We start from the raw sequence: 26,434 nt of genomic DNA on the forward strand, positions 1-26,434 counted from the left end.
TGCGTGCGTGCGCAACGCCGGCTTCTGGGAGCCGGGCGGACTTAGAGGGTTGGATGCTGCGTGTTTCCGGTGGCGGCGGTTCCGGCTCCCTGATTGCTGCTGGCGGTCCTGGCCGAAAGGAGAGGCACTAACTCTAATGGGAGACGAAGACTTGCAGCGAACCACCACGGTTCTCAAAGTGGGATCCCGGGAATGGAGGAGAGTGCGGTGTTTGCTAACGTCAAAACTATTTTCCTAGCCCTCGCCGGTTTGTTTCAGTGGCGGTGGTTCTCAACCTTCTGGCCCTTTAAATACAGTTCCTCGTGTTGTGACCCAACCATAAAATTATTTTCGTTGCTACTTCATAACTGTAATGTTGCTACTGTTGTGAATCATAATGTAAATATCTGATATGCAGGATGGTCTTAGGCGACCCCTGTGAAAGGGTCGTTCGACCGCCAATGGGGTCGCGACCCACAGGTTGAGAACCGCTGGATAGGGCATGGTTGGGTTCCGGTCAAGGGCACATGCAGGGGTTGCGGGCTTGATCCCCAGTGGGTGTCGTGGAGGAGGCAGCTGATCAATAATTCTCTCTCATCAATAATTCTCTCTCACAAAAAAAAGCCACTATTTTTCTAAAAGTAGCTGTTATTTACCTTTTCTACTCTCATTTGCTCACTAATGTAGTTTTTTTCTGGTGATCACATGACATGTGGTGACTCCATCGCACTGGTGACCAGTGGAATGTTACTAGATTTCGAGTGGCGATCATAGGGTATATAAATGTCGAATCACTGTGTTGTACCCCTCAAACCAATATAATACAGCATACCGACTATTTTAATAAAAATAAAATGTTGAAGCTCTTTGGGGTCCTCAGTAATTTGTAAGAGTGTAAAGAGGTGTTTAAGACTAAAAGTCAAACGCTCTGGCATATGATGTGAAGGAAATCCAGTCATAAGTATTGACACAAGATAGGAATAGACACCTTTCAAAAAAGGAAGTTTCGGTTATGCAAGATGAATAGTAAGAGATCTATATACCATAGTGTTTACAGTTAAGAGTACTATATTGTATAATTACAATTTTGCTAACAGGGTAGATCTTACGTGTTCTTACCAAAAAAATAATAGAGACGGTGGGAGGGAACTTGGAGGTGATAGGTGCACTAGTGGCATTGATGGAGTAGACTTACCTCCAGAGTCATCACATTGTATACATGAAGCATGTACAACTTTTATGTTTCAAGAAATTTAAAGTAGGAGAGAATGATGACGGCATAGAAAAACACCGGAAATTGCTCCCTCCGACAACAACTTCAAAAATACAACTAAAAGACAGAACGGTCATCATCCAGAACCACAGGAAGGCTGGCTGAGTGGAAATTCTACAACTAGAAGGAAAGAGAAGAGCACACAGACTCAGAGGAGCTACGAAAGTAAAGTGCAGAGGTACGGAGGCTCCGGTGTGTGCGGAAAGGGGAGGGCACCTGAGGACGCGGCTGTCTTTTTGAATCGGGAGGGAGTCACAAGCTCCTGACTGCTCTGAACTCCGGTTCTGGGAAATCTCTGGGGTCCCAGGGCTCATACGGGGAGAAACTGGACGGTCTGGCAGCAGGCAGAACTCGGAACTTGAGGGCGGCTTTCCCTCAGAGGTGCTGGCAGTAATTACCAGGACACTGAGACGCGGCCCCTTAGGGCAGGGCTGAGAATCAGCCATAGCTGCTTGCTCCGCCCTGTTGATTCCGAGAACCCGCCCATTCCAGGCTGCTGCATAGCCTTTTGCATATGAATGCCCGGGTCCTTTGCAAACTGACAATTACCTAACAAATTGCAGCTGAGCCAGACAGACCCAGAACTTCCAAGAGAAGGCCCAAGGCCCCACAGCAGCTTGCATTGCTTCTCAGCTGGACCTCATCTGGGCACCCCTAAACCCCCAAAAAAGGAAGGGGAATCTGCATATCTCTTCATAGCTCCTGCTGGGTAACCTCAGGAAGAGGCTTAATTAGCACCTCCTTAGATCCAAGAGCCAGTGTACCCAGTGGTCAGAGTGGGACCACCCAGATTATAACTCCTCAGATTCATAAGGAACACACTCAGGTGGCAGACTCAGTGAGCACCAAAGCCCCACTGAAGCAAGTCTTTCCCCAGAAGGGTGTCTTCAGCACAGAAGTTCTCCCACTGCAGACACAGCTGATTCTCACTGCCAATTGGCCTGGAGGTCAATTCCTCCCAGTGACACCTAAAACAATCAAGGCATAACTACAACAAGACTGTGCACAAGGCCCACAAGGGGGTGCACCAAGAGTGTCCACCTCAGGTAACTGGGGAGGCTGAGCCACTGGGCCCTGTAGGACACCTAGCACACAAAACCACTCTACCAACACAGGGAAGCAGACAAAATGCGAAGACAAAGAAACAGGTCACAAATGACAGAAATGGAGGACAGCAAACGACTGGATATAGAGTTCCAAACCATGGTTCTAAGATTTTTCAAGAATTTTATGGAAACAGCCGATAAATGTAGTGAGATCCTCAAGAAATCTAATGAGACCCTCGATGTTGTGATAAAGGACCAACTAGAAATTAAGCATACACTGACTGAAATAAAGAATATTATACAGACTCCCAACAGCAGACCAGAGGAGCGCAAGAATCAAGTCAAAGATTTGAAATACGAAGAAGCAAAAAACACCCATCTGGAAAAGCAAAATGAAAAAAGAATCCAAAAATACCAAGATAGTGTAAGGAGCCTCTGGGACAACTTCAAGTGTACCAACATCAGAATTATAGGGGTACCAGAAGAAGAGAGAGGGCAAGATATTGAAAACCTATTTGAAGAAATAATGACAGAAAACTTCCCCTACCTGGTGAAAGAAATAGACTTCCAAGTCCAGGAAGTGCAGAGAACCCCAAACAAAAGGAATCCAAAGAGGACCACACCAAGACACATCATAATTAAAATGCCAAGAGCAAAAGACAAAGAGAGAATCTTAAAAGCAGCAAGAGAAAAAAAGTCAGTTACCTATAAGGGAGTACCCATACGATTGACAGCTGATTTCTCAACAGAAACCATGCAGGCCAGAAGAGAGTGGCAAGAAATATTCAAAGTGATGAATAGCAAGAACCTACAGCCAAGATTACTTTATCCAGCAAAGCTATCATTCAGAATTGAAGGTCAGATAAAGAGCTTCACAGATAAGAAAAAGCTAAAGGAGTTCATCACCACCAAACCAGCATTATATGAAATGCTGAAAGGTATTCTTTAAGAAGAGGAAGAAGAAAAAGGAACTCTTACCATTTGCCACAGCATGGATGGAACTAGAGAGCATTATGCTAAGTGAAATAAGCCAGTCAGAGAAGGATAAATACCACATGATCTCACTCATTTGTGGAATATAATAAACATCATAAACTGATGAACAAGGACTGATCCAGAGACGGAGAGGCATTGATTGGACTGTCGGGCCTTGGAGGGAAGGTAGGGGAGGGTGGGGGTAAGGGGGAAAATCAACCAAAGGACTTACATGCAAGCATGTAGGTCTAGCCGATGGACACGGACAGCGGGGAGGGTGCATGAGCGGAACGTGGGTATAAGGACACATATGTAATATCTTAATCAATAAAAAAATATATTAAAAAAAAAGAAATTTAAAGTAAAATAAGGGAAAGAGGAATTACCTTTCTCAAAAATAAGAAAATTGTGGCCCTGGCCTGGTAGCTCAGTTGGTTAGAATATTGTCCCTGTATGCTAAGGTTGCAGGTCCCATCTCTGGTCAGGGCACATACAAGAAGCAACCAATGATGCCCTAACCGGTTTGCTCAGTGGATAGAGCATCAGCCTGCCGACTCAAGGGTCCCAGGTTCGATTCTGGTCAAGGGCATGTACCTTGGTTGTGGGCACATACCCAGTAGGGAGTGTGCAGGAGGCGGCTGATCGATGTTTCTAACTATCCCTCTCCTTTCCTCTCTGTAAAAGATCAATAAAATATATATATTTTTTAAAAGGTAATGAATTAAAACTTCCTGCAAATGCTCTTTAAAAAAAAAAAGCAACCAATGAATGCATAAATAAGTGGAACAATAAGTTGATATTTCTCTCTTTGCCTTCCTCTCTCTCTAAAAATAAATTTAAAAATGAGAATATTGCTTTTTGGAAACCAATTTGAGGGATATCATATGCAAGGATGTATAGACAAAATTACAAAAACAGTAATGGAAGACATTAAAATCAAAGTAAATACTTTGGACTACTGAGCTAGGAAAGCATAGGAAACACTCTAATCACATAGTCCCAAGACAGTCACTTACAGAACTTAATACATTAACTAAAAAATACATCAAAGATGCAAGTGGGGAAGGCCAGTAAATAGTGTCTTCAAGTACCAAGTGTGAAAACATGACAGGGTCAGTTATTACAGTACATATCTTAAATTACCAATGGAACAAAACAGATTGAAATTATACAATAATGCCTTATGTATACAATAATGCCTTATTACCAAATGTGATAAAACAATGACACTAGATTAAAGCCTTTTTTTATTTAAAAAAAGAGTTTTTACTTTTTAATGTTTTCTACCTAAAAATTACTAGGAGACGCTAAAGTAATGAAAGTTTAGCACCTCCGAAGACTATTCGAAGTGAACTTTACTGGTGAGTTCATTATTTTCATACCTATTTTCTGTGGTTGATTGAAAGGAAATTCTCATAGTAGGACTCAAAATGTATAAACAGTGAAGAAACTAGAAAGTCTGATTTATGCTCTTGCCCAGTATTAAAATAATGAAAGCTCATTTTTAAAAAATCAGGTTTACGGAAGCATAACTTACAGTAAAATTTACTCTTTCCAGCATACGGTTCCATGAGTTTTGACAAATGTAAATGTGTAACCACCAAGACCACTCCCCTCCACTGCCTCCCACCAATTTTCAGGGGTGGGGAACCTTTTTTTCTGCCAATGGCCATTTGGATATTTATAACATCATTCGAGGGCCATACAAAATTATAAAATTAAGAATTAGCCTGCTATATTTGGTTAAACATTTAATTAACTTACCCCTAATGCCTTGGCAGGGCCAAACCAAATGATTTCGAGGGCCTTATATGGCCCATGGGACAGACACTCCCCATCCTTAAGACAAATACTCGGATGCCAGTAAGAAGAAAAAAGCAAATCTATATTTTACTTACCACTCTTAAGTTCTAGGTTGATGAAGAGCTAGATATTTCTGAAAACAATAAAAGAAAAATCCAGAAATGTAATTACCCTTCCCCCCCCCTTTTTTTTACCTTCACTTTTAAAGCAGAATTTTATACTCAAAGTAACACAAGAAATTAGCGATGACTGGGGCAACCAGACATTGTCTCCTCCTGAAATCTTAATATGAAGTATCCAACATCACCTCCTATGCAGTTTTTTTCAAAGGTTAAGCTTTAATCACACCTTTAAATTTAACTTCTAGTTCACAGGAATTAAGGATTAAGCTAATAATACTCAAGGATGAAAGAGGTAAACCTGGATGTACTGCAAAACACTAGCCCTGGTTCTCTTTGTTATTAAAACAAGGACATTTTAAAAGGCTGGTTTTGATTTTTGTTTGTTTGTTTGTTTGTTTGTTTTTTAAGGACTGTTGCAAATGAAAAGACTTGAGTTGCATGTTACCCATATTCAGCACATGGTCCTGGAGTTGATCCTTATTTGGACATAGAGATGTGAAGGGAATTTGGGGGATACAAGGGGAAACTTTTTCTGAATGTAGACTGCAAATTAAATGCTAAAAAGAATTATTAATTTCATTATATTAGGTGTGATAATATTTTGCTATGTAAGAAAACGATCATTTTTTGAGGTACATATGGAAGTGTTGATGATAGTGTCATGCTTTCTGTCATTTAAAATACTTCAAAAGAAAAGTTATGAGTTAAAGGGAAAAAATGGATATGAGAAGGTAAATTCCATTACCAAAATTTTCAACTTTGTAACAATAGGAAACTCTAAAACTAAGATAACTCTAGGAGGAAGGTGGAAAAGATTTGCAATAAAAATGATTACTCCTTAAAATAAAAATAACTAAAAAGGCAAATCAGTCAGGTTCCCAGTTCTCAGTAAACTATTGAAAAATGTTTGGTTTCACTTATAGCATACTCAATGAAATGGAAATTAAACTACCATGAGATATTATCTTATACCAGCTAGTGAATCTCTTTATCCTTATAATACTTTCTCATATAAATTATTTTTCTAGTGTTGGTATTACTGTATCAGCTTTATTTTTATTAGTATTTGATCAGTCTATTTTTTATCCCTTGATTTTCAACCTTTTAAAAAATATATTTTTTTATTGATTTCAGAGAGGAAGGAAGAGGGAGAGAGAGATAGAAACATCAATGATGAGAAAGAATCATTGATCGGCTGCCTCTTGCACACCCCACAGGGGGATTGAGCCCGAAACCTGGACATATGTCCCTCCTGGTTCATAGGTCGATGCGCAACCACTGAGCCACACCAGCCCGGCATGATTTTCAACCTTTTAATGTCATTTTTCATGAAGTGTATCTCTTGAAAATAGCTGAAATGATTTTAATATAATTTTATAGTATCTTCCTTTTAATAGGTGAGTTTAATCTATTTTTCAATTACTATCGTTTCTGATAAATTTGGATATATTTCTCATATCTTTTTCTTTACTTTTTCTCCTTTCCTAGTTTCTGGATTGATTAAGCTTCCTTTATTCCCATGGTTTAGTCCACTGGTTTGGGACTTATACACTCAATTTCTGTTATTTTAGCGGCTACTCTTAAAAACTTTACATGCCTATTTTGACGTCTAAAGTTAGTATCTTTAGCATTCTCCCAAACAATACAAGACCATAAAATGCACCAACTCTGATCACTCTTTCTATCTCCTACATGATCATTGTTTAGTGTCTGTTCCTCATTGCCTTGAAAACCCCTAAATAAATTGTTTTTAACCAGCATTATTTATTTAAGTTTACCAACTTATTTGTCAATCTCTTTGATTATCACCGCTTCTGGCATCATACCTTCCTTCTGGGTTCATTTCACTCACTCCACTAGCAAAACTATGAAACACTATCACTAAAGAGACTTCAGGGAAAGAAATCTATCCCACAGTGCTGATATCAGGATTAAACAAAGTTATTTTTTGAAAGTGCATTATAAGTTGCAAAACACTGTAAAAATATGAGATTTATTTTTTGTGCATTGAATATTTTCAGAGGAGTGATCTTATTAAATGTAATAAAAGCTAAAAAATTCATCACACAACTTCCTTAACATAAGGATATATTTTAGAAATGATACAATGGACTTTTTAGAAAGTACTTTATAAGTTGCAAAACACTGTTAAAATATAAGAGATTTATTTTTTGTGCATTGAATATTTTCAGAGCAGTTATCTGGTAAAATGTAACAAAAGCTAAAAAATTATTACACAAATTCCTTAGCATAAGGAAATATTTATAAATTATACAGTATTTTAGAAATGATAAAATTGTGGAATGCTGAAAACAACCCAAATGGTGAAGTAAATTATGATTCATCAGTTTCATCTAATAGCAGGTAACCTTTAAAATAAACAAATAGATACGCGAAGAATTAAGCAAAAAAGATAAACATAGATTGCATATATTCATTGGTTTACAACTCTGTAAAGCTATCTATGTGTTAGTAAAGATTGGAAGAAGTCATCAAAAACACTGAAAGTTGCTAGGCCAAGAGGAAGAAGTTCTGTTATTTTCCTATAATGTTATTTATTCAATAAAAATTTATTTTAAACATATGCTTGAGGATTGAAAAGATGGAGGTTAGATTAAAATAAAAAGAAGAAAGAGATACTATCATTTTACATTTAGTCACCAAGAAAATTTTGTGGCATCATGCCCAGTAGGTTGATTAAAATCAGTTCATAGAAAAGTCATTTAACCTTAAGTGACTACACAGTTAGTAAAAACCACAGGTATCAATTTTAAAAAATAGGTTGCCAATTTGGAAGGTTTTAGGGCAAAAGGATGGATGTTACTAATACACCTTTTCAACACTATTCAACATCTTTTTTCTAAATGATATAATTACTCATAATTCTTAATTCTGCATACTGGTTGCTAATTTCTTTCTGTTCTCCTAAAATAATGTGGATTTTTTTTAATGCCATGGTAGTTCATATTGGCTTGGTCTCTAGCTTAACCTTAAAGTTTTGCTCTATCTTTTCATTAGGAGACCTTCAGACTCCTTGAATTTCCACAGTATGCATATTAATTTGTTCAACTAATATAACCAAGTGCCTGCTTATTCATTCAGTTATTTATTCAACAAGCATTAATTGAGTGCCTACAATAGGCTGGTCCTTGACAATGAAGAGATCAATCAAATAAAATCCTTATTCTTTTTTTAAAAATATATTTTATTGATTTTTTACAGAGAGGAAGGGAGAGGAATAGAGAGTTAGAAACATCAATCAGTTGCCTCCTGCACACCTCCTACTGGGGATGTGCCCACAACCAAGGTACATGCCCTTGACCGGAATCGAACCTGGGAACCTTCAGTCCGCAGGCCGATGCTCTATCCACTGAGCCAAACCGATTAGGGCTAAAATCCTTATTCTTAAGGAGCTCACAATCTAGTGGTGAAGGCAAAGGTCCCAAGTCTATGACATTTATGGGATACAAAGTCTCTTTCATAATAATAGTAAAAAAACAATTATTAACTTTTTTCAACATGCAATGTTATTTTTTTAATCTTCACCCAAGAATATGATTACTGATGGGGGGGGCGGGGAGAGGAACGTTGATGTGAGGGAGAAACATCGATGGGTTGCCTTCCATTCATGCCCTGACTGCCTCTCCCCCTCCCTGCCACTCTCTCTAAAAGTCAGTGGAGCCCAACTGGCATGGCTCAGTGGTTGAGTGTTGACCTATGAACCAAGAGGTCAGGGTTCAATCCCCAGTCAGGGCACATTATTTATTCAACAAGCATTAATTGAGTGCCTACAATAGGCTGGTCTTTGAGAATGAAGAGATCAAGTTGAAGAGATTAAGTTGCAGGCCTAATACTCAGTGTGGGCATGCAGGAGGCAGGTGGTCAGTGATTCTCTCTCATCATTGATGTTTCTCTCTCTCTCTCCCTCTCCCTTCCTCTCTGAAATCAATAAAAATATTTTTTAAAAAATCAATGGAAAAATATCCTTGGGTGAGGATTAACAAAATAATAACAACTAGCCCTCCAATAGGGATCCACAACTATACTGTAAGTCAGAGGCTGAAAAATGACACACTTAATGGTTTTTGAAAATATGACTTGCCAACATTTAAAAATCAAGAGATTATACATAATAATCAGGATTTCTGGCTTTTTTGAAAAAGTTGATGATCTGGCAACATAAGGCCTCCGGTGTCACATGGCATCAATCAGCTGGAGCTGTGTAGCACCTGCCACCTGTAGACAGGTCATACATGCTGCAGCTACCATAGCCCCAAGGCCTTTCAAGTGTTCAAATCAGACGTGTCTAGCCAAGAGTCCCAAACTTCCACACAAACAAAACCAGACATGCTACAGAAAGCTGCCCCCGAAGTCCGACACCGACCTGGGCAGAGCTCTGATTATATGCATGTATAAGGCTTGTCTACCCCCCAGCTGCCTCTGTTTCTCCTACAGAACTCTGTCCAGCTTTGGGAAAGGGTTCTACATAGCCATTTGCATTTGGTACCATCTGCCCTAGATGCTCAAGATAGTTCATTCTAAAGTCAGGCTTCCAGGCACCAACACAGACCCACTCTGGGACACTGACTGAAAACCTCCATTGAAAGCAAGTGGCTTACAGCTCCATTATGTGTGCTCAGGCCTGGGAGGAAGGAAGTGTGTGGTTGAGTAGGAAGCTAATAAGCTCCCTTCTGGGATTACAGGTCTGAGCCTAAGGAACACAACAGCTGAGTCCTCTGATCAGACCTGGCCCACCCAGGGTGCGAAAGGACATCCCCACCCTGTCGGACGTGAAGGAGAGGCCATGCCTGTATATTATGTGGTTGTGATGGATACTTACTGGTCAACTTCCCAGCATCCACATCCCTCTTACTACTACCCAGGACCCCCAATTTCTTAGGTGTGCCATTTGGGTGGGATGAAGCCCACTGCCAGTTCCAGAGAGAGACAATCAGTATATCCCGTACCCCTGGCCACCGTGCAAGGGTGAACATGTATGTGCTCCCTTGTCACAAGGAGGCTGAATACTAGAACTTTTGACTGAGCAATCAGAAAAGCACAATTTGCTTTCTCCTGCTTCTCAAGAACAGGATTCACATAGATCCGGGAGTTCTGACATCGTCTTGGGACCACAGTGGGAGAGCTGTCTGAGAAGGGAGTCAAGAAGAGCCACTGAGGCCAGCAAAATATAAAGGTGCCTCCACACTGGACCATTTGGTGATACGAGCTGATAAATTCCCTGTTTGGCTTCGACCAGTTTGGGTTTGGTTTTTGGTCACTGGCGACACAAAGGGTCCTCACAGCACCCCAGTGAACACAACTTGAGCCAGCTCCGTCCGTTTTGATGATCTCTGCCCTAATCACCATCTCCCCACCTGTATTTTCAATTCCGTGTAAGGCAAGTCAATCTAGCAACAACTGTGATAGAATTCAGTAGACCTCGGCAGGGGAGGGGGAAAGACAGTTCCCAATATTTGTGTATTTTAGCCTAAAATTCGATGTTGTGGATTACGTCATACTTCTCTTTTTTATATATATATCTTTTTAAGAGGAAATTCATCATCAGTGTTTAAGAAATGCAAATGTGGGGCAGTGATGTATCAACCCAGAGATTTTCTTTTATACTAGAAAATGTTTTTGAAGGGGGAAAAACAGGGATTTTTATTATTAAAAGATAAAAGTAAACTTGTTTTTTTAAGACACAAGGCATTGGAAACATTGGTTTCACAACATGCCATTATTAGACAGTCTCTATCTGATTGTTGGAAATTATTCATTTCCTCAAAGAGAGAGAATAAATTGGTTGGGGATACAATCTTGTACAATGCACTTTCTTTGCCAAAGGCAGTCGCTGAACATTTCAGAGCCACGATAATGCTTCTGCTTTTGACTTTCCTGGCTCTCGGAGCTGCTGACGTTGGTGCCATTGCCTTAGAAAGTCCCTTGAAGAGACTGGTGGCAGAGACCTTGACACTGCTCTCCACTCATCGGACTCTGCTGATAGGCGAAGGGGTAATGTTCTTTTTTGAGTCCTACAGTCTTTAAAAGGCATCGATAATCATCCGTACGGTTAACTTTTAAAGATCTGTTAATGAAATTATGAGTGTTAGCAATAGATGATTGGTAACCATTTCACAATCATTTTATTAAGTGGTGAATGCTAGAGTGCTTTACAAATGAATGTATTTCCTTTCCTTTTCAGAACCTGATGATTCCTACTCCAGGACATACAAATGTAAGTTAAATTATGATAGCATGAATAAGTGAATTGCATATTTTAGGCTCTAAAGCCATAGTTATCATTGGAACTATTTATGTTTTATATTTTGTTTTTGTGTGTGTGATGTGAATGTGTGTACTTATAAATATTAGGAATGAATTTATAACTAGTAGAATCCATTAAACAAGGCCCTTTGGGGATGTTGTCAGGTTAAGAGGTGCCTCCTCATCTCCATTCAACTCTGACAATCTACTGCTTTCCTCACTTTAATATCTTTTTGAAAGTATTAGCAACTTAGGGTAATACTTTTAGAATCTTAGTCAGTATACATTACAATATACAGTGAATGATCTACATTAACAGTCATTTCCACATTTTAAAGTGATCATGACATGTAACAGAATTGTATGCATTTGGAGTATGTCATGGTCATACTAAAGTGTAAAATATATGATTTCATTAGTCTGAATAGAACAAAATTACCAACTAGAACTATGAAAGGAAACTCTGACATGAGGTCAATCATTATTCTTCTTAAACATTGTATTTTTGGTTAAATACTTATTTTATATCACTTGTAAAACTCCTCAGTAATTAAATAAACCTCACCTACTTTTAGAAATTATATCCCAATATGAATTGGTTCCACCTAGAAAAGGAACAATGAAAAACTCTTTGGAAAAGGAAACTCGTGTAAACACCACAAAACAAAGTCTAGCTTTTTGGACCAATGTTTTAGATCCTGATTTGATTACTTATATTTTGAAAATCTTCCTCATTTAGTACCAACTATGCATTAAAGAAGTCTTTCAGGGGGTAGACACATTGAGGAATCAAACTGCAGAAGGGGATGCCGTGGAAAAACTCTTCCAGAACTTGTCTTCAATAAAAGACTACATAGATGGCGAAAAAGTAAGTAAAAAACATTTAGTGGAAACTTAAGCATGTTTGTCTGGCTGTGCCTATTTTTACAGGAATTGACAGGTTCCTACAATACCTCTTGTCTGTTCTTTTTCACAGAAAAAGTGTGAAGGGGAACGATTGAGAGTAAAAAAGTTCCTAGACTACCTGCAAGTATTTCTTGGCGTGATAAACACTGAGTGGACAATGGAAAGTTGAGACTCAACTGGCTTGTTGTAGCGATAATGGATGTTTTATTGCCGCGAGAATGAGGGCCAATCAAGGGCAGGGCCTTCCTCTTCAGTTTAATTAAGCTTCTGAGGCAAAGTAGCAGCATTTCAGGCATACTGCTGCTTCACTACCTCATCTAGGCAGAAAGCATCAAAACACAATGTTCTAGATATATTCCAAAGACAGGAATCAGGGAAGTACTTTCCTCCAGTTCGCTCCAAACAAAATGGATGTGTACTTTTTATCTTATTTAATGCAACATTCTGTAAAATGTCTGTTAACTTAATGTTATTTATGAAATGGTTAAGAATTTGGAAAAATACTATTTATTTCATGTCAGGCTGTGTTCCAATAAAACAAAAATAGACAACTCTGGTTCAATTTGTTGTTGGCCTTTGTCTTATTCTTGAAGTGAGTGCAGACTGTGTGAGAACAGGCTGAGTGTGGAGGGAGGGCCTGCATGGATGCTAACATGTTAGGTTGTACATTTGGGGCGGGGGGGTGTACTTATTTATTTATTTATTCCATAAACTGTGATAAAATAAGGATGTAAAATATTTGAAGCAGTACTCTCTGATCACGAATACATCAACGTGGCTGCTTTGTCTGTATAACATGCTACACATCCCCTTAGTTGACCTTCAGAGCCTTTCTAATTGTCTTCTATGAACTTTTCTATGTTCCCAATTATATTTGGAGTGAACCTACCAATTTTCTCTGCTGAGTTCCCTCCCATCACTTTGTTAAAAATGCATCAAGTTTGGGGACATACATATAATATTTCCCTATATAAATACTGGTAGACAAGCAAGGTATTGAAAGATAGATATGTTCCATGAAGAAATGTTTTATGCAGAAAACATTCATTGGGGAGACATTCTAGAGCAGTGGTTCTCAACCTTCTGGCCCTTTAAATACAGTTCCTCATGTTGTGACCCAACCATAAAATTCTTTTCGTTGCTACGTCATAACTGTAATGTTGCTACTGTTATGAATCATAATGTAAATATCTGATATGCAGGATGGTCTTACCCCTGTGAAAGGGTGGTTTGACCACAAAAGGGGTCGCGACCCACAGGTTGAGAACCGCTGTTCTAGAGGAAGTGCTAGGTCTAATTCTTCCCGTAACACCCCAAGAATTTTCACACCTGTGTGCCTTTGCCCACACTGACTCAGTACATCAGTCTTTCCCCACACAGGGAACATGGAATTGTCCCCTAGATGTTTTCATTCATTCCTCTCCCTGAGCTCTCACAGTCCAGCTCAAATGCTTCCTTCTTGATTCCTTCCCTGCCTAGCCTAGCAGTATTAGCTGCTCCCTTCTCAGTGTCCTGCATTACTTTGAACATTTCTCTATCATAGTTCTTGTTTTTATATTGCAGTGTTTCCAGGTACATCGTATACAACACTGTACATGTATCAGTCTGAATAGTCCAGCTGATGCTGCAATAACAGACATCCCTGAATCCTAGTGGTGGGGGACACAACCAAAGTTTGTTTCTTAGTCACATAGAGTCTACTGTGGTGTGGTCCTGAGCAACCCTTCAGAGCAGCTGTTCACATGTTGGCTCTGCAATCCAGGATGTTTCTGTCTTATGATGCTCAGACAACCTGAGCAAGTGCTTGTGAAGCAATCTTCCTCCAAACAATTTTTCCCAGAGTCAAGTACAGAAGCCAAAAAATTCCATGGGTGCTCGCTTTGGCAGCACATATACTAAAATTGGAACGATACAGAGAAGATTAGCATGGCCCCTGCGCAAGGATAACACGCAAAAAATTCCATGGGACTAGCTACCTCTGAGCAGAGGAATCAATGCTCAAAGCCTGGAAATGGCCTCATTCCCTTCCTTCCTCCCCACTACAATGTAAGATTTGCTCCTAGACCAGGTCAGCCAAGCCCTGGCAAACATGCCCCAGGAGGAAATGGCTCAGGTGCATCTGAAATCTGAACAAACACTGAGATGGAGCCATCTGACTCCAGGACGAATTTCCCCCAGCCCAGTCCAGTTCTGCTTTGCTGACAATCTAGCGGGGCTGAAGTTCAGTTCACACTGTATTCACTTGGTAATCTGCCATGACAAACCCACAGATTGGGTGGCTTTAACAACAGAGCTTTATTTTCTCACGGTTCTGGCAGCGTTGGTTTCCTCTGCACCTCTCTCCGTGGCTGACAGATGGCTGCCTCGTCCCTGTGTACTCACATGGTCTTCCCTCTGTGTGTGCGCATCCCTGGAATCTCTCTACATGGATTAATCTCCCCTTCTCATAAGGACACCAGTCAGATTGGATTAGGGCCCAGCCTAGAGACCACATTGTCACTTACCTCTTTAAAAGCCCTATTTCCAAATACAGTCAACATTCTGAGGTACTGAGGGCTAGGGCTTCAACACATGAATTTGGGGAGAATACAATTCCATCCATAATGTACACTGACAGGAAACATTTCCCCAGGCACTTGGGATGACACAGGCGTCCACCTGCATGAGGAGCAGACAGGTCACATGTCTCCTTCTTCTCTATTTTAGGAACACACAGAAGTTAGAAAGAGCAGGTTGTACATCTGAAAACAAAGTGCTGCCAGGACAGTGTGGCTCAGTGGTTGAGCGCTGACCTATGGACCAGTAGGTCACCGTTCTATTCCTGGTCAGGGCACATGTCCGGGTTTCGGACTTGATCCCCAGTGGGGGATGTGCAGGAGGCAGCCAATCAATGATTCTCTCTCCATTGATGTTTCTATCTCTCTCTCCCTCTCCCTTCCTCTCTGAAATCAATTTAAAAAAAAATTATTTTTTCATGAAAAAGTGCTGACACAGGTGTGGAAAACCAGCTCAGGAGGCCCAGGGTTTTCTGACAGAGTGCAGCCCGGACAGTCACACAAGGTAGCCCCTGCAGGACCTCTGAGGCAGGGCAGGTACACCCCATGGCACCCTGGTAAGTGCCCAAACCTAGACCCAGGAGCTTCACTCCCCTGTGGGCCATAGAAAATAATCTTAAGAGCAGCCAGAAGAGATAGATTGCCTACAAAGGAAATACAATAAGACTGAGAGCTGACGTCTCAACAGCAAAACACAGAAGACTGGTGACAGCAGAATGTTATCTCAAGGCTGAGGGTGGGAAATGGCTAACTTAGCATTCTGTGAAGAGTGAACATTTCTTTCAAAAATAAAGATGAACTAAAAGCATTTTTAAAAAAAATAGACTTCAGCCCTGACTGGCTTGGCTCAGTGGATAGAGCGTCGGCCTGCAGACTGAAGGGTCCCAGGTTCGATTCCTGGTCAGGGGTGTGTACCTTGGTTGCGGGCACATTCCCAGTAGGGGGTGTGCAGGAGGCAGCTGATCGATGTTTCTCATTTATGTTTCTAACTCTCTATCTCTCTCCCTTCCTCTCTGTAAAAGAAATCAATAAAATATATTTTAAAAATAGACTTTATTTTTAGAGCAGTTTTAGGTTCACGCAAAACTGAGCAGAAAGTACAGAGATTTCCCAGATACCTCCTGCCCCTACACACACAACCTCCCTCATAATCAACACCCTGCATTAAGGTGGGACATGTGTTGTAATCCATGGACCTACACTGACACATCATTATCACATTAGGGTTCACTCCTAGTGTTGTACATTCTATGGGCTTTGGAAAATATATAATGACATGTCTCTGCCATTATGGTATCATACAGAATAGTTTCACTGCCCTAAAACCCCTCTGTGTTCCACCTATTTATTCCTCCCTCCCCTCTCCTCCCTGGACATCACTAATGTTTTTACTACCTTCATAGTTTTGCCTTCTCCAAATATCATATCATTGGAGTCATGCAGAATGTAGCCTTTTCATATTGGTTCCTTCACTTAGTAACATGCATTTAAGATTCCTCCATTTTCATGGCTTGATAGCTCATTTCTTTCTAGCACGGAATAATATTCTATTGTGGATGTATCACAATTTATTTGTCCACTCACCTGCTGAAGGACATCATGGCTGTTTCCATGTTTTGGCAATTATAAATAAAGGAGCTATAAACATCCATGTGCAGGTTTTTGTGTGCATATAAGTTATCAGCTTATTGTTAAGGGTATGTTTCATTTTTCTAAGAAACTGACAAACTAAACTGTCTTCCAAAGTGGCTCTACCATTTGGCATTCTCAGCAGCAATGCATGAGAGTTCCTGTTGCTCTACCTCCTTGCTAACACTTGGTGTTGTCAGTGTTTTGGATTTTGGCCACTCTAATAGGTGTGTGGTGAGCAATATCTCGTTGTTTTAATTTGCAGTTCCATAATGACATATGATGTGGAGCAGCTTTTCATATGCTTATTTGCTCTCTGTATATCTTCTTTGGGGAGGTGTCTGTTCATGTCTTTTTCCCATTTTTAAAATTCAGTTAAAAACATTATCAACAAGCTCTCACTAAAAGGACTTTGATAAATGGTACTTTTGGAAGGAGAAAAACCATCTCAGAAAGAATGCAAGAAGGAATTACACGGTTACTGTTTTATGCAGCATGATGTTATCTTCCTCCAGAAATGCTTTACTTACTTCTGGCATGCAATTAGGGTAAGAACAGATCATCTCAATGTAATCTGAGATACAGCTGCTGGAAAGCTGGGTTTGCTTTAAAAGACTGATCTATTTTGGTTCTTAACCTAGAGTATAACTCCTCAGGAGCCCTGATGGGAAGCTTAGCAGTATTTACAGAAACCCCTCCTAGTTGGGATCCCCGAATTCCCATTTTTGTTCCTCTATACCCATGAGACTGCCCCCAAACTCACTTTATCCACAGTCCCTCAGCCACAGCTTTTCTCTCAGCTTCTCAGTTGCTCAGCTTCTCAACCTCCAGATCACAGCTTTTCAACCTGTAAATGCCTCAAGGCGAAAAGCTTTGCCAACTGTCAGACTCACTTCTATGCTTTCTGTCTAAGAACTTAGTCTCTTAAGACTTCATTGCCATGTTAGTTCTCTGATTCTTTCAAGCAGATTTTTAAAACTATTTGACAAGCTTTCCTGATTGTTCTTAACTAGAGGGCTGGTCTATACAAGCTAGTCTGCCACGGCCTGGATTGACTGTCCTGGCTTTTGCAGAGACCAGGAAGGTGCGCTGAATGGGAATGCGAGAGGGACCAGTACTCCTGCACGTTCAAGTTGTCATGGTGGCAACCGCCCAGGAACACAGTATTGTGGTGTGTATTGCCTTTGATGTACTATCTTGATCAGGGTTGGGATCGCTTCAAGCCCTTCCACTTGACCCTTACTTCTAGACCCCAGAACCCATGCGAAAGTTCTCCTAGGTGCTAGGAATATTTATCCTATTTATACAGTAAAGAACTACGAAAATAATCACAGGATATAAAAATGATTTATGCCACAGCTCTATTTGATTACTTATCCTATACAAGTTCCACCACTTTACCTTCCATTGTGTTTCTCTCCATCTGCCCTTCATCCAAAAATAAACAGTTACTAGTAAAAGCTTAAGAAATGGAAAAGCCACCGAGTGCTAAAAGTTATTGCCAACCTACTTATCCTCAGCGATAGGTTTCTGTTATTTTAAAGAGGTGAGCAATCTTCTATAATAATGAAAGTGTAATATGCTAATTAGACGAGACATCCTTCTGGACAATTGTCATAGCCCAGGTCTCCTCAGAAAACCAAACTAGCCAGGGCTAGACATTGTAAATTTCAATATATATTATGACAATTTCCCAGGTGGAAGTAAAGTGTCTTGAGGAAGAGGCTTCTTTTCCCTATTTGCACACAGGCTTTATATGAGCTAGTGGTGGCCTTGGATATTAACTCCATTTCTATTAAACACTGTGACTTAAGGTCCTGGCTTTCCAATATGGTATAAGTAGGACTAATTAATATGAAGATTGTAACAGAAGAAACAAAATTCATATATATATGCATATATGTAATGCATATTCACACAGATGATAAAATATGACAAAAATAAAACCCAAGAGTGCCCTAACCAGTTTGGTTCAGTGGTTAGAGCGTTGGCCTGTGGACTGAAGGGTCCTGGGTTCGGTTCTGGTCAAGGGCGCATGCTCGGGTTGTGGGCTCAATCCCCAGTAGGGGGCATGCAGAAGGCAGCTGATCAATGATTCTCTGTCATCACTGATGTTTTCTCTCTCTCTCTTCCTCTATGAAATCAATAAAAATATATTTTTAAAAAACCCAAGAGAATGTAGAGCCAGTCAAATGATTAAAAGGAAACAGTTTAGCAAGTTGATGGATCATATACAAAGTCATTTATATATAGCAATGTAATTTTATTTTATTTTATTTTATTTTTTCAAAAAATATTTTTTTTTTATTTTTCGCTAAAAGTATTACAAAGGGTATTACATAAGTGTCCTTCCCCGCCCCCCCCGCCCTTGACAAACCCCTGCCCTCCCTTTCCCCCCAGTGTCTTATGTCCATTAGTTATGCTTATATGGATGCATACAAGTTCTTCGGTTGATCTCTTAATCCCCTCCCTCCTCCCCCCCAACCCTCCCTGGCCTTCCCACTGCAGTTTGACAATCAGTTTGAGGCAGCTCTGCCTCTGTATCTATTATTGTTCAAAAGTTTGTAATGGTCTTTATTATCCATGAATGAGTGAGATCATGTGGTATTTTTCCTTCATTGACTGGCTTGTTTCACTTAGCATAATGCTCTCCAGTTCCATCCATGCTGTTGCAAATGGTAGGAGTTCCTTCTTTTTTACAGCAGCATAGTATTCCATCGTGTAGATGTACCACAGTTTTCTAATCCATTCATCTACTGATGGGCACTTAGGCTGTTTCCAGATCTTAGCTATGGTGAATTGTGCTGCTATGAACATCGGGGTGCATATATCCTTTCTGATTGGTGTTTCTGGTTTCTTGGGATATATTCCTAGAAGTGGGATCACAGGGTCAAATGGGAGTTCCATTTCCAATTTTTTGAGGAACCTCCATACTGCCTTCCATAGTGGCTGCACCAGTCTGCATTCCCACCAGCAGTGCACAAGTGTTCCTTTTTCTCCACATCCTCTCCAGCACTTGTCGTTTGTTGATTTGTTGATGATGGCCATTCTGACAGGTGTGAGATGGTACCTCATTGTTGTTTTGATTTGCATCTCTCGGATGATTAGTGACTTTGAGCATGTTTTCATGTGTCTCTTGGCTTTCTGAATGTCCTCTTTTGAAAGGTGTCTATTTAGATCCTTTGCCCATTTTTTGATTGGATTGTTTATCTTCTTTTTGTTAAGTTGTATGAGTTCCCTATAAATTTTGGAGATTAAGCCCTTATCAGATATGACGTTGGCAAATATGTTTTCCCACGAAGTGGGTTTTCTTGTTGTTTTGTTTATGGTTTCTTTTGCTGTGCAGAAGCTTTTTATTTTGATGTAGTCCCATTTGTTCAGTTTCTCTTTAGTTTCAACTGCCCTAGGAGCTGTATCAGTGAAGAAATTGTTTTGGCATATGTCTGAGATTTTGTTGCCTTTGTATTCTTCTAGAATTTTTATGGTTTCCTGTCGTACATTTAAGTCCTTTATCCATTTTGAGTTTATTCTTGTGTATGGTGTAAGTTGGTGGTCTAGTTTCATTTTCTTGCATATATCTGTCCAATTTTCCCAACACCATTTATTGAAGAGACTATCTTGGCTCCATTGTATGTTCATGCCTCCTTTGTCAAAAATTAATTGAGCATATTGGTTTGGGCTAATTTCTGGACTCTCTATTCTATTCCACTGATCTATATTTCTGTTCTTGTGCCAGTACCAGGCAGTTTTGAGAACAGTGGCTTTGTAATACAGCTTGATATCTGGCATTGAGATCCCACCTACTTTGTTTTTTCTCAGGATCGCTGCAGCTATTCGGGGTCTTTTTTTATTCCAGATGAGTTTTTGGAGAGTTCGTTCTAGATCCTTGAAGAAGGCCATTGGTATTTTAATGGGAAGTGCGTTGAATTTATAGATTAGCAATGTAATTTTAAAGATATTTATAATAATTACAAAAAATAAGGTGCCACAAAAAAATAAATCCAAGAAAATAATGGGGAAAATTTTTAAACTTTATTGAAAGACATTACAAAGAACTTTAACATATGCAGAGACCTACTATACTATGTCCATGGATAGGAAAACCAATACTACAATTTGGAATTTGATCTATAAGTTTAATGTAACTCATATCAAAACCTCAATGATCATGGTGCTTACTAAAATGTACATGGGCCGGCTGGCATGGTTCAGTGGTTGAGAGTCGACCTATGAACCAGGAGGTCATGGTTCGATGCCCAGGTTGTGGGCTTGATCCCCACTAAGGGGCATGCCAGAGGCAGATGATCAATGATTCTCTCTTATCATTGATGTTCTTATCTCTCTCTCCCTTTCCCTTCCTCTCTGAAATCAATAAAGATATATTTTTAAAAAGGAAAAAAAATGTACATGGAAGAATGTGGACCCAAGAATGGACAATACAATCCTAAAGAAGATCAAATTGGGAGAATGTGTGCTACTAGATATCAAGTTTTAGTAATTAGGTCAGTGTGGTATTGACATGGTGGTAGAGCAATGGTTCTCAACAAAGGAGGACTCCCCCCTCTCCGGGGGAGCATTTGGCAATTTTTAGTTGTCACAACTGAAGAGTAGGGAGGGGATGCTATTGTCATCAGTGGGTAGAGGCCAGAGATGCTACTAAACAATGCAGAGTTTCATAACAAAAAATTATCCCATTTAAAATGTCAAAGGCATGCCCTAGCTGGTTTGGCTCAGTGGATGGAGCGTTGGCCTGTGGACTGAAGTGTCCTGGGTTCGTTTCCTGGTCAAGAGCACATACCTCAGTTGTAGGTTTGATCCCCAGCCCTGGTCAGGGCATGAGCAGGAGGCAACCAATCGATGTGTCTCTCTCACATCGATGTCTCTCTCTCTCTTTCTTCCCCTCCCTTCCACTCTAAAAATCAATGGGAAAATATCCTCTTCTGAGGATTAACAAAACAAAAATAAATTAAATAAAATGTCAATAGTGCCAAGGTTGAGAAATCTAGGGTTAGAGATAGACCAATTAAAAAAGAAAAATATATATATATATATATGACCTTGGGGTGAGCATATCCAGCTGGAAACAGCTGTAATATTCATATTGGGTAATTTGATGAGAGTTTATTTAATAAAGGGACCATTATAAAAGTGAGAATAGGGTGTAGAGAAACCAAGAGGAAAAATGCAGTCCCCTGGAGCTAATAGAAGCTATAACAGGACAGGGAATAGCTACTAAGACTCAGAGTGCAGAAAGGGACACTGGAAGGAGCCAGAAACTTTAGTTGGGGCACGGCCAGCCTGCAACAACCCGGCAAGGAGAGAGCTGGGATGACAAATACCCTGACTTCACTTACCTTTGCCCGTCAGCACTGCTCATGGCCTAACCCAATAGGAGCCCATGACCAAAAAAGTCATTAATGTATTCCAGACAGGTCTACCTCCCCTCCCAGGACACAGGCAAGGCTAAATAAGAGCAAATCTGAAGAAGCAAACAGGAGCTCTCCAGCCAAATAGAAAGATTTTATAAATAAATCACCCAAATTTAACATTCATCAAATTTATTATAAGGAGAATGAGAAGACAAGCCACAAGTGAGAACAAATTTATGTCACTCTAAATGACAAAAGAGTGGTTTCCAGGATGTGTAACAAAGTCCTTCTAATCAATAGGAAAAAGATAAATAACCCACTAGATTTTTTTTTTAAAGGTAAATGACATGAATAAGCATTTCTTAGAACAGGAAACACAGATGGCCAATAAACATATACAAAGAGATGTTCAACCTTGTTAATAGTCACGGAAATGCAAAATTAAACCGCAGTGAGATAACATTTCACACCCACCAGACAGGAAAGAATTTAAAAAGTCGGATATTACAAATTTTGCCCAGGAGGTGAAGTCAAAGGAATTCTTTCTTTTTAAATTTATTTTATTGATTTTTCACAGAGAGGAAGGGAGAGGGATAGAGAGTTAGAAACATCGGTGAGAGAGAAACATCAATCAGCTGCCTTCTGCACACCACCTACTGGCGATGTGCCCGCAACCAAGGTACATGCCCTTGACTGGAATCGAACCTGGGACCCTTCAGTCCGCAGGGCGATGCTCTATCCATTGAGCCAAACCGGTCAGGGCCAAAGGAATTCTTATATGTTGTACCCGGGACAATGAATTGGTACTTTTGACATGTAATGCCTAGTAAAATGGAAGATGCGTGTACCCTGCAACCCAGAATTCCAATCTGGAGTGCATTTCAGAGAAATTCTTGCACATGTGTATCAGGAAATGTAAGCAAGGATGTTCCTAACAGCATTGGGTTTTTAAAAAGTAACCCTTTTTTTTAATATTGACTGTAAACTGTAACTGAAAAAATGTTTAAATAACCTTTTTGTTGTAGAATAATTTTAGATTTACAAAAAATTGTGAAGAAAATACAGTCCACACCCAATTTTCCCTATTAGTACGTCTTACATGTGTGTGGTACCTTTGTCACATTAATGAACCAATACTGACACATTATTATTATTACAGTCTATACCTTATTCATATTTCCTCAGTATTTACCTCATGTCCTTTTTGCAATATTGTTTTTAATAAGTAAAACTGAAAAAAAATTCCCTAAATATTCATAAGGATAAAATAGATTCATAAACTGTGGTTTATTCGCTCCCTGGATTATATAGTAAGGTAGATACAGGAGAGAGAGTAAATGAATGTACAGCTGCATCAGTCCGAAAACATTTTGCTGAGCAGTAAAAGTGAGTCTTAAACATATCCAACACGATTCCATTTATAAAGAGTTCAAAATGAGGCAAAATAAAATCATATATAATTTGAGGATATTTACGTATGTAATAAAACTTTAAAGAACAGCAAAAAAAAATGATTCACTACAAACATCAAGGTAGTGATGGGAGGAAGTGTGATGTTATGGAAGAAACATTTTCACGGGGGCGGGAAGGTGAACACGTGAATTTTTATTTTGTTATGTTTTAAACCATACATGTCGGGTATATTTTCTTTTGTGTGTATATGTTTCATCATAATAATTTAAAACTCTTATCCCCCCTGCCTTTTTCTTTGCCCCTAAAGCATTTTTTCCACACAGTCCCCATCCTCCAAAATTCTGGCTTTAGGGTAAAAGGGGATGAGTTAGAGTAGAGCAAACAGGAACCCCAGCCCTCCATGCCCAAACCAAAGAAATATGATCATGTCTCTTATCACCCTTTCAAACCCCACCACATGGTTTTTCCTGTTTCTCAGAAGCTGAAAAAGCTGCTGACATAATGTAATGAGTGGAAGGGAGGCTTCTCGCAGAGATCCACCCGGAACCCTGGGTATCACCCCAGACAGGCTGTGCCTTCAGCTGTGGTCAGAGCAACGGTCAGGCCCTTGGTCAGGGAATGACCCCAAGTTGGAAGATTCACGGAGCAGGTGACTCTCACTCTAAGAGGAGTGAGGCCACCATCATCTACCCCAAAAGATGCTTTCCTGCAACAGCAAGAGGCAACTTCTCAGCTGAGCCCTTTGCCCAGGGACTGCTGGGCTGGGGCACTGGACTCCAGCTGGGGCTGGGAAAGTCTGCCACTGCCGGTGCGCTCATGTGCCTCCACTTCCAGCCCTGCCTTGTCTGTTCACTCAACTGTTTATCCATTCACCCAGCAAACACTCACTGAGCACCTACAGTGTGCGAGGCACTGTTCTGAGCCCTGGCAACACGTCAGGCGGCAGGACACAACCCTGCTCTAGCAACATCACAGCCAGCACAGGGACCAGACAACAAGCAAACAAAACCACTACAAATTGTGCTAAGTACTATCCAGGAAAGAACAAAGGTAGAGGTAAAATAACCCACTGTCAAGGTGTAAGCACAAAGGTCAGGCAGCCTGAGTTCAAGTTCTGCTGCTAGCACCTATACTTTGGGCAAGTTATTTAACCTTTCTAGGCCTCAGTTTCCCTTTCTATAAATTGGAAGCGATGATCAAACCTGCTGAATAGAGTTGATAGAACATTTATTCTTTCAGAAAACATGTATTGCCCTAGCTGGTTTGGCTCAGTGGATAGAGCATCGGTCTGCGGACTGAGGGGTCCCAGGTTCGATTCTGGTCAAGGGCACATACCCGGGTTGCGGGCTCAATCCTCCAGTAGGGGATGTGCAAGAGGCAGCCGATCAATGATTCTCTCACATCATTGATGTTTATCTCTCTCTCTCTCTCCTTCTCCCTTCCCCTCTGAAATCGATTAAAAAAAATATATTTAAAATATGTATTTATTGAGCACCTCTATGTGCCAGGCACTAAGGATTAGTAGTGAAGATGACAGGCCAGGTCTTGACCTCAAATGCTTACATCATAGTGGAGGAAGAGTCACTGGAGATACAAAGGCCATTTCAGATAGCGGCACGGATAAGGACTGATGTGACAGTGAGATTAGGGAGGGAGGTGCTGGGGAGTCAGGGAAGTCCTCTCTGAGAAGGTGACATTTTTTTAGCTAAATGATGAAAAGGAGCCAGCTATGTGAAAGGCTGGGGGAAGAGAGAGTTAACCAGAAGGAATTAGCAAGTGTGAAAGGCCTGAAGTGGGAATGAACTTGGTGTGGTTGATGAGTAGCAGGAAGACAGTGATGGCTGGAACATATTAGTGGGCAGGCAGCAGATGGCACTAGGGAGAAAAGGGAGTGTCCATGAAGGCCACAGAGAGGATTCTGCATTTCTCGTAGTAATAGGAAGTCGCTGAAACTTTAAAGCAAAGAAAGGATGTTAGTGTTTAATCAGGTAAATAAATTAGAAAGCTATTGGCCTGGGGTTGGTGGCTTGAACTTGGGTCTCTGTGTGATATGGGGTGAAGGGTGAGGGATGGGCTGGAGGAGGCAGGACCCAGAGCTTCTCATGGACACCTGATCTGTCTCCTCCCACTCCGTGCAGCTTCTCCTCTTCCTTCGGTATCCATATCTGAATTCCACTTTCTGTAGGAAAAGCACTCCCCGACTTTGAATTCCATTCTCTCTGAAGGTGGTGGGGCTCCCTGGACCTGAGGTCTCTGCCTCCTTTCCCCCACCTGCTGTCTAATGGTCCTGGAGCCCTCTCCTGTAACGCAGATGTATACTGGGGTCCCCGGGCTCCCAAGACCTGCGTGCGGAGACTCGAACTCCCATTTGCCCATGTGCAAGTCCAAAGCCTTTGTCAAGGTGTCTGTAAGATCCAGGGGCCCGTGTTCGCATGACCACCACTGGGTCCCTGCCCCTGCTCTCTGTGGAGTTAGTTCATCTAGAACATTCTACAGGAGTGCTGCTCCTGTCCTACACCCGACAGAATGCAACCCTTCCCACTGAATCTGTTCACATAGCAAAGCTGACCAGCCACCCAGATTGCAGAAGAACTTCAAACTTAGTTCTGGGGTTCCTGTTCTTTGAAGTCCTATGGCCACCCAACTGTGGTGGATTTTCCAATTCTCCATCCCTCACCCCTTTTTTTTCAATTGAATTTATTGGGATGACATTGGTTAATCTCCACCCTTTTTCATTCTCCTTGTCTCCAACCTTTTGCCATTTTGCCAACTCCTCCTCCCTTCTCACTCAATTACAGTTCATTTCTAATACAGAGCAAGTTCTGTAGCCCTTTAGTGACCTCAACTCATTCATTGTTCACCGCGCACTCAAGATCTCAGCTCCCTACCTCCCTCTCCTGGCTGGTCCAGGCATTTCCCAAGAATTCTTACTAAAGCAGGGTTCTGTGACTGTCTGCAAGGCTGCCATTGAAAGCCCCTGCACACACGGTGGTTCTAAGAGTTTAGGGTGCTCAAGACATATTATAAAAACAAATGAGGTCTGTCACAGAAGCCTGGGCTGAAAGAAGATAAGCTCTGTTTATCATTCTCTGGCTGAGGT

General features: G+C 40.7%; 1 protein-coding gene and 1 non-coding gene across 7 annotated transcripts; both read left to right on the forward strand.

Moving 5' to 3' along the window:
* The first annotated feature begins 87 nt into the window (after window positions 1-87).
* Window positions 88-12,908, forward strand: IL5 (interleukin 5). Of its 6 annotated transcripts, XM_070415030.1 has the most exons (8): window positions 95-178; window positions 1,229-1,430; window positions 4,575-4,634; window positions 10,284-10,392; window positions 11,047-11,210; window positions 11,401-11,433; window positions 12,202-12,330; window positions 12,439-12,908. In XM_070415030.1, exons 5-8 carry the CDS (start codon window positions 11,073-11,075, stop codon window positions 12,535-12,537), a joined length of 399 nt encoding a protein of 132 aa, XP_070271131.1. In that variant the 5' UTR covers window positions 95-178; window positions 1,229-1,430; window positions 4,575-4,634; window positions 10,284-10,392; window positions 11,047-11,072; the 3' UTR covers window positions 12,538-12,908. The 6 variants fall into 6 exon arrangements, with proteins under 6 accessions (XP_070271127.1, XP_070271126.1, XP_070271128.1 ...); XM_070415026.1 differs by lacking the exon at window positions 4,575-4,634 and having other exon boundaries at window positions 88-1,430; XM_070415025.1 differs by lacking the exon at window positions 4,575-4,634 and having other exon boundaries at window positions 88-1,430; window positions 10,289-10,392.
* A 1,331-nt stretch (window positions 12,909-14,239) lies between these two features.
* LOC139011829 (U6 spliceosomal RNA) lies at window positions 14,240-14,348 on the forward strand. Its single transcript, XR_011471660.1, has one exon. It is a non-coding gene; the product is annotated as a U6 spliceosomal RNA (small nuclear RNA).
* Window positions 14,349-26,434: the final 12,086 nt, after the last annotated feature.

The sequence above is a fragment of the Myotis yumanensis genome, unplaced genomic scaffold, assembly GCF_028538775.1.
Source record: "Myotis yumanensis isolate MYYU_CA2020_CCGP unplaced genomic scaffold, mMyoYum1.0.hap1 SCAF_5, whole genome shotgun sequence".
NCBI lineage: Eukaryota > Metazoa > Chordata > Mammalia > Chiroptera > Vespertilionidae > Myotis > Myotis yumanensis.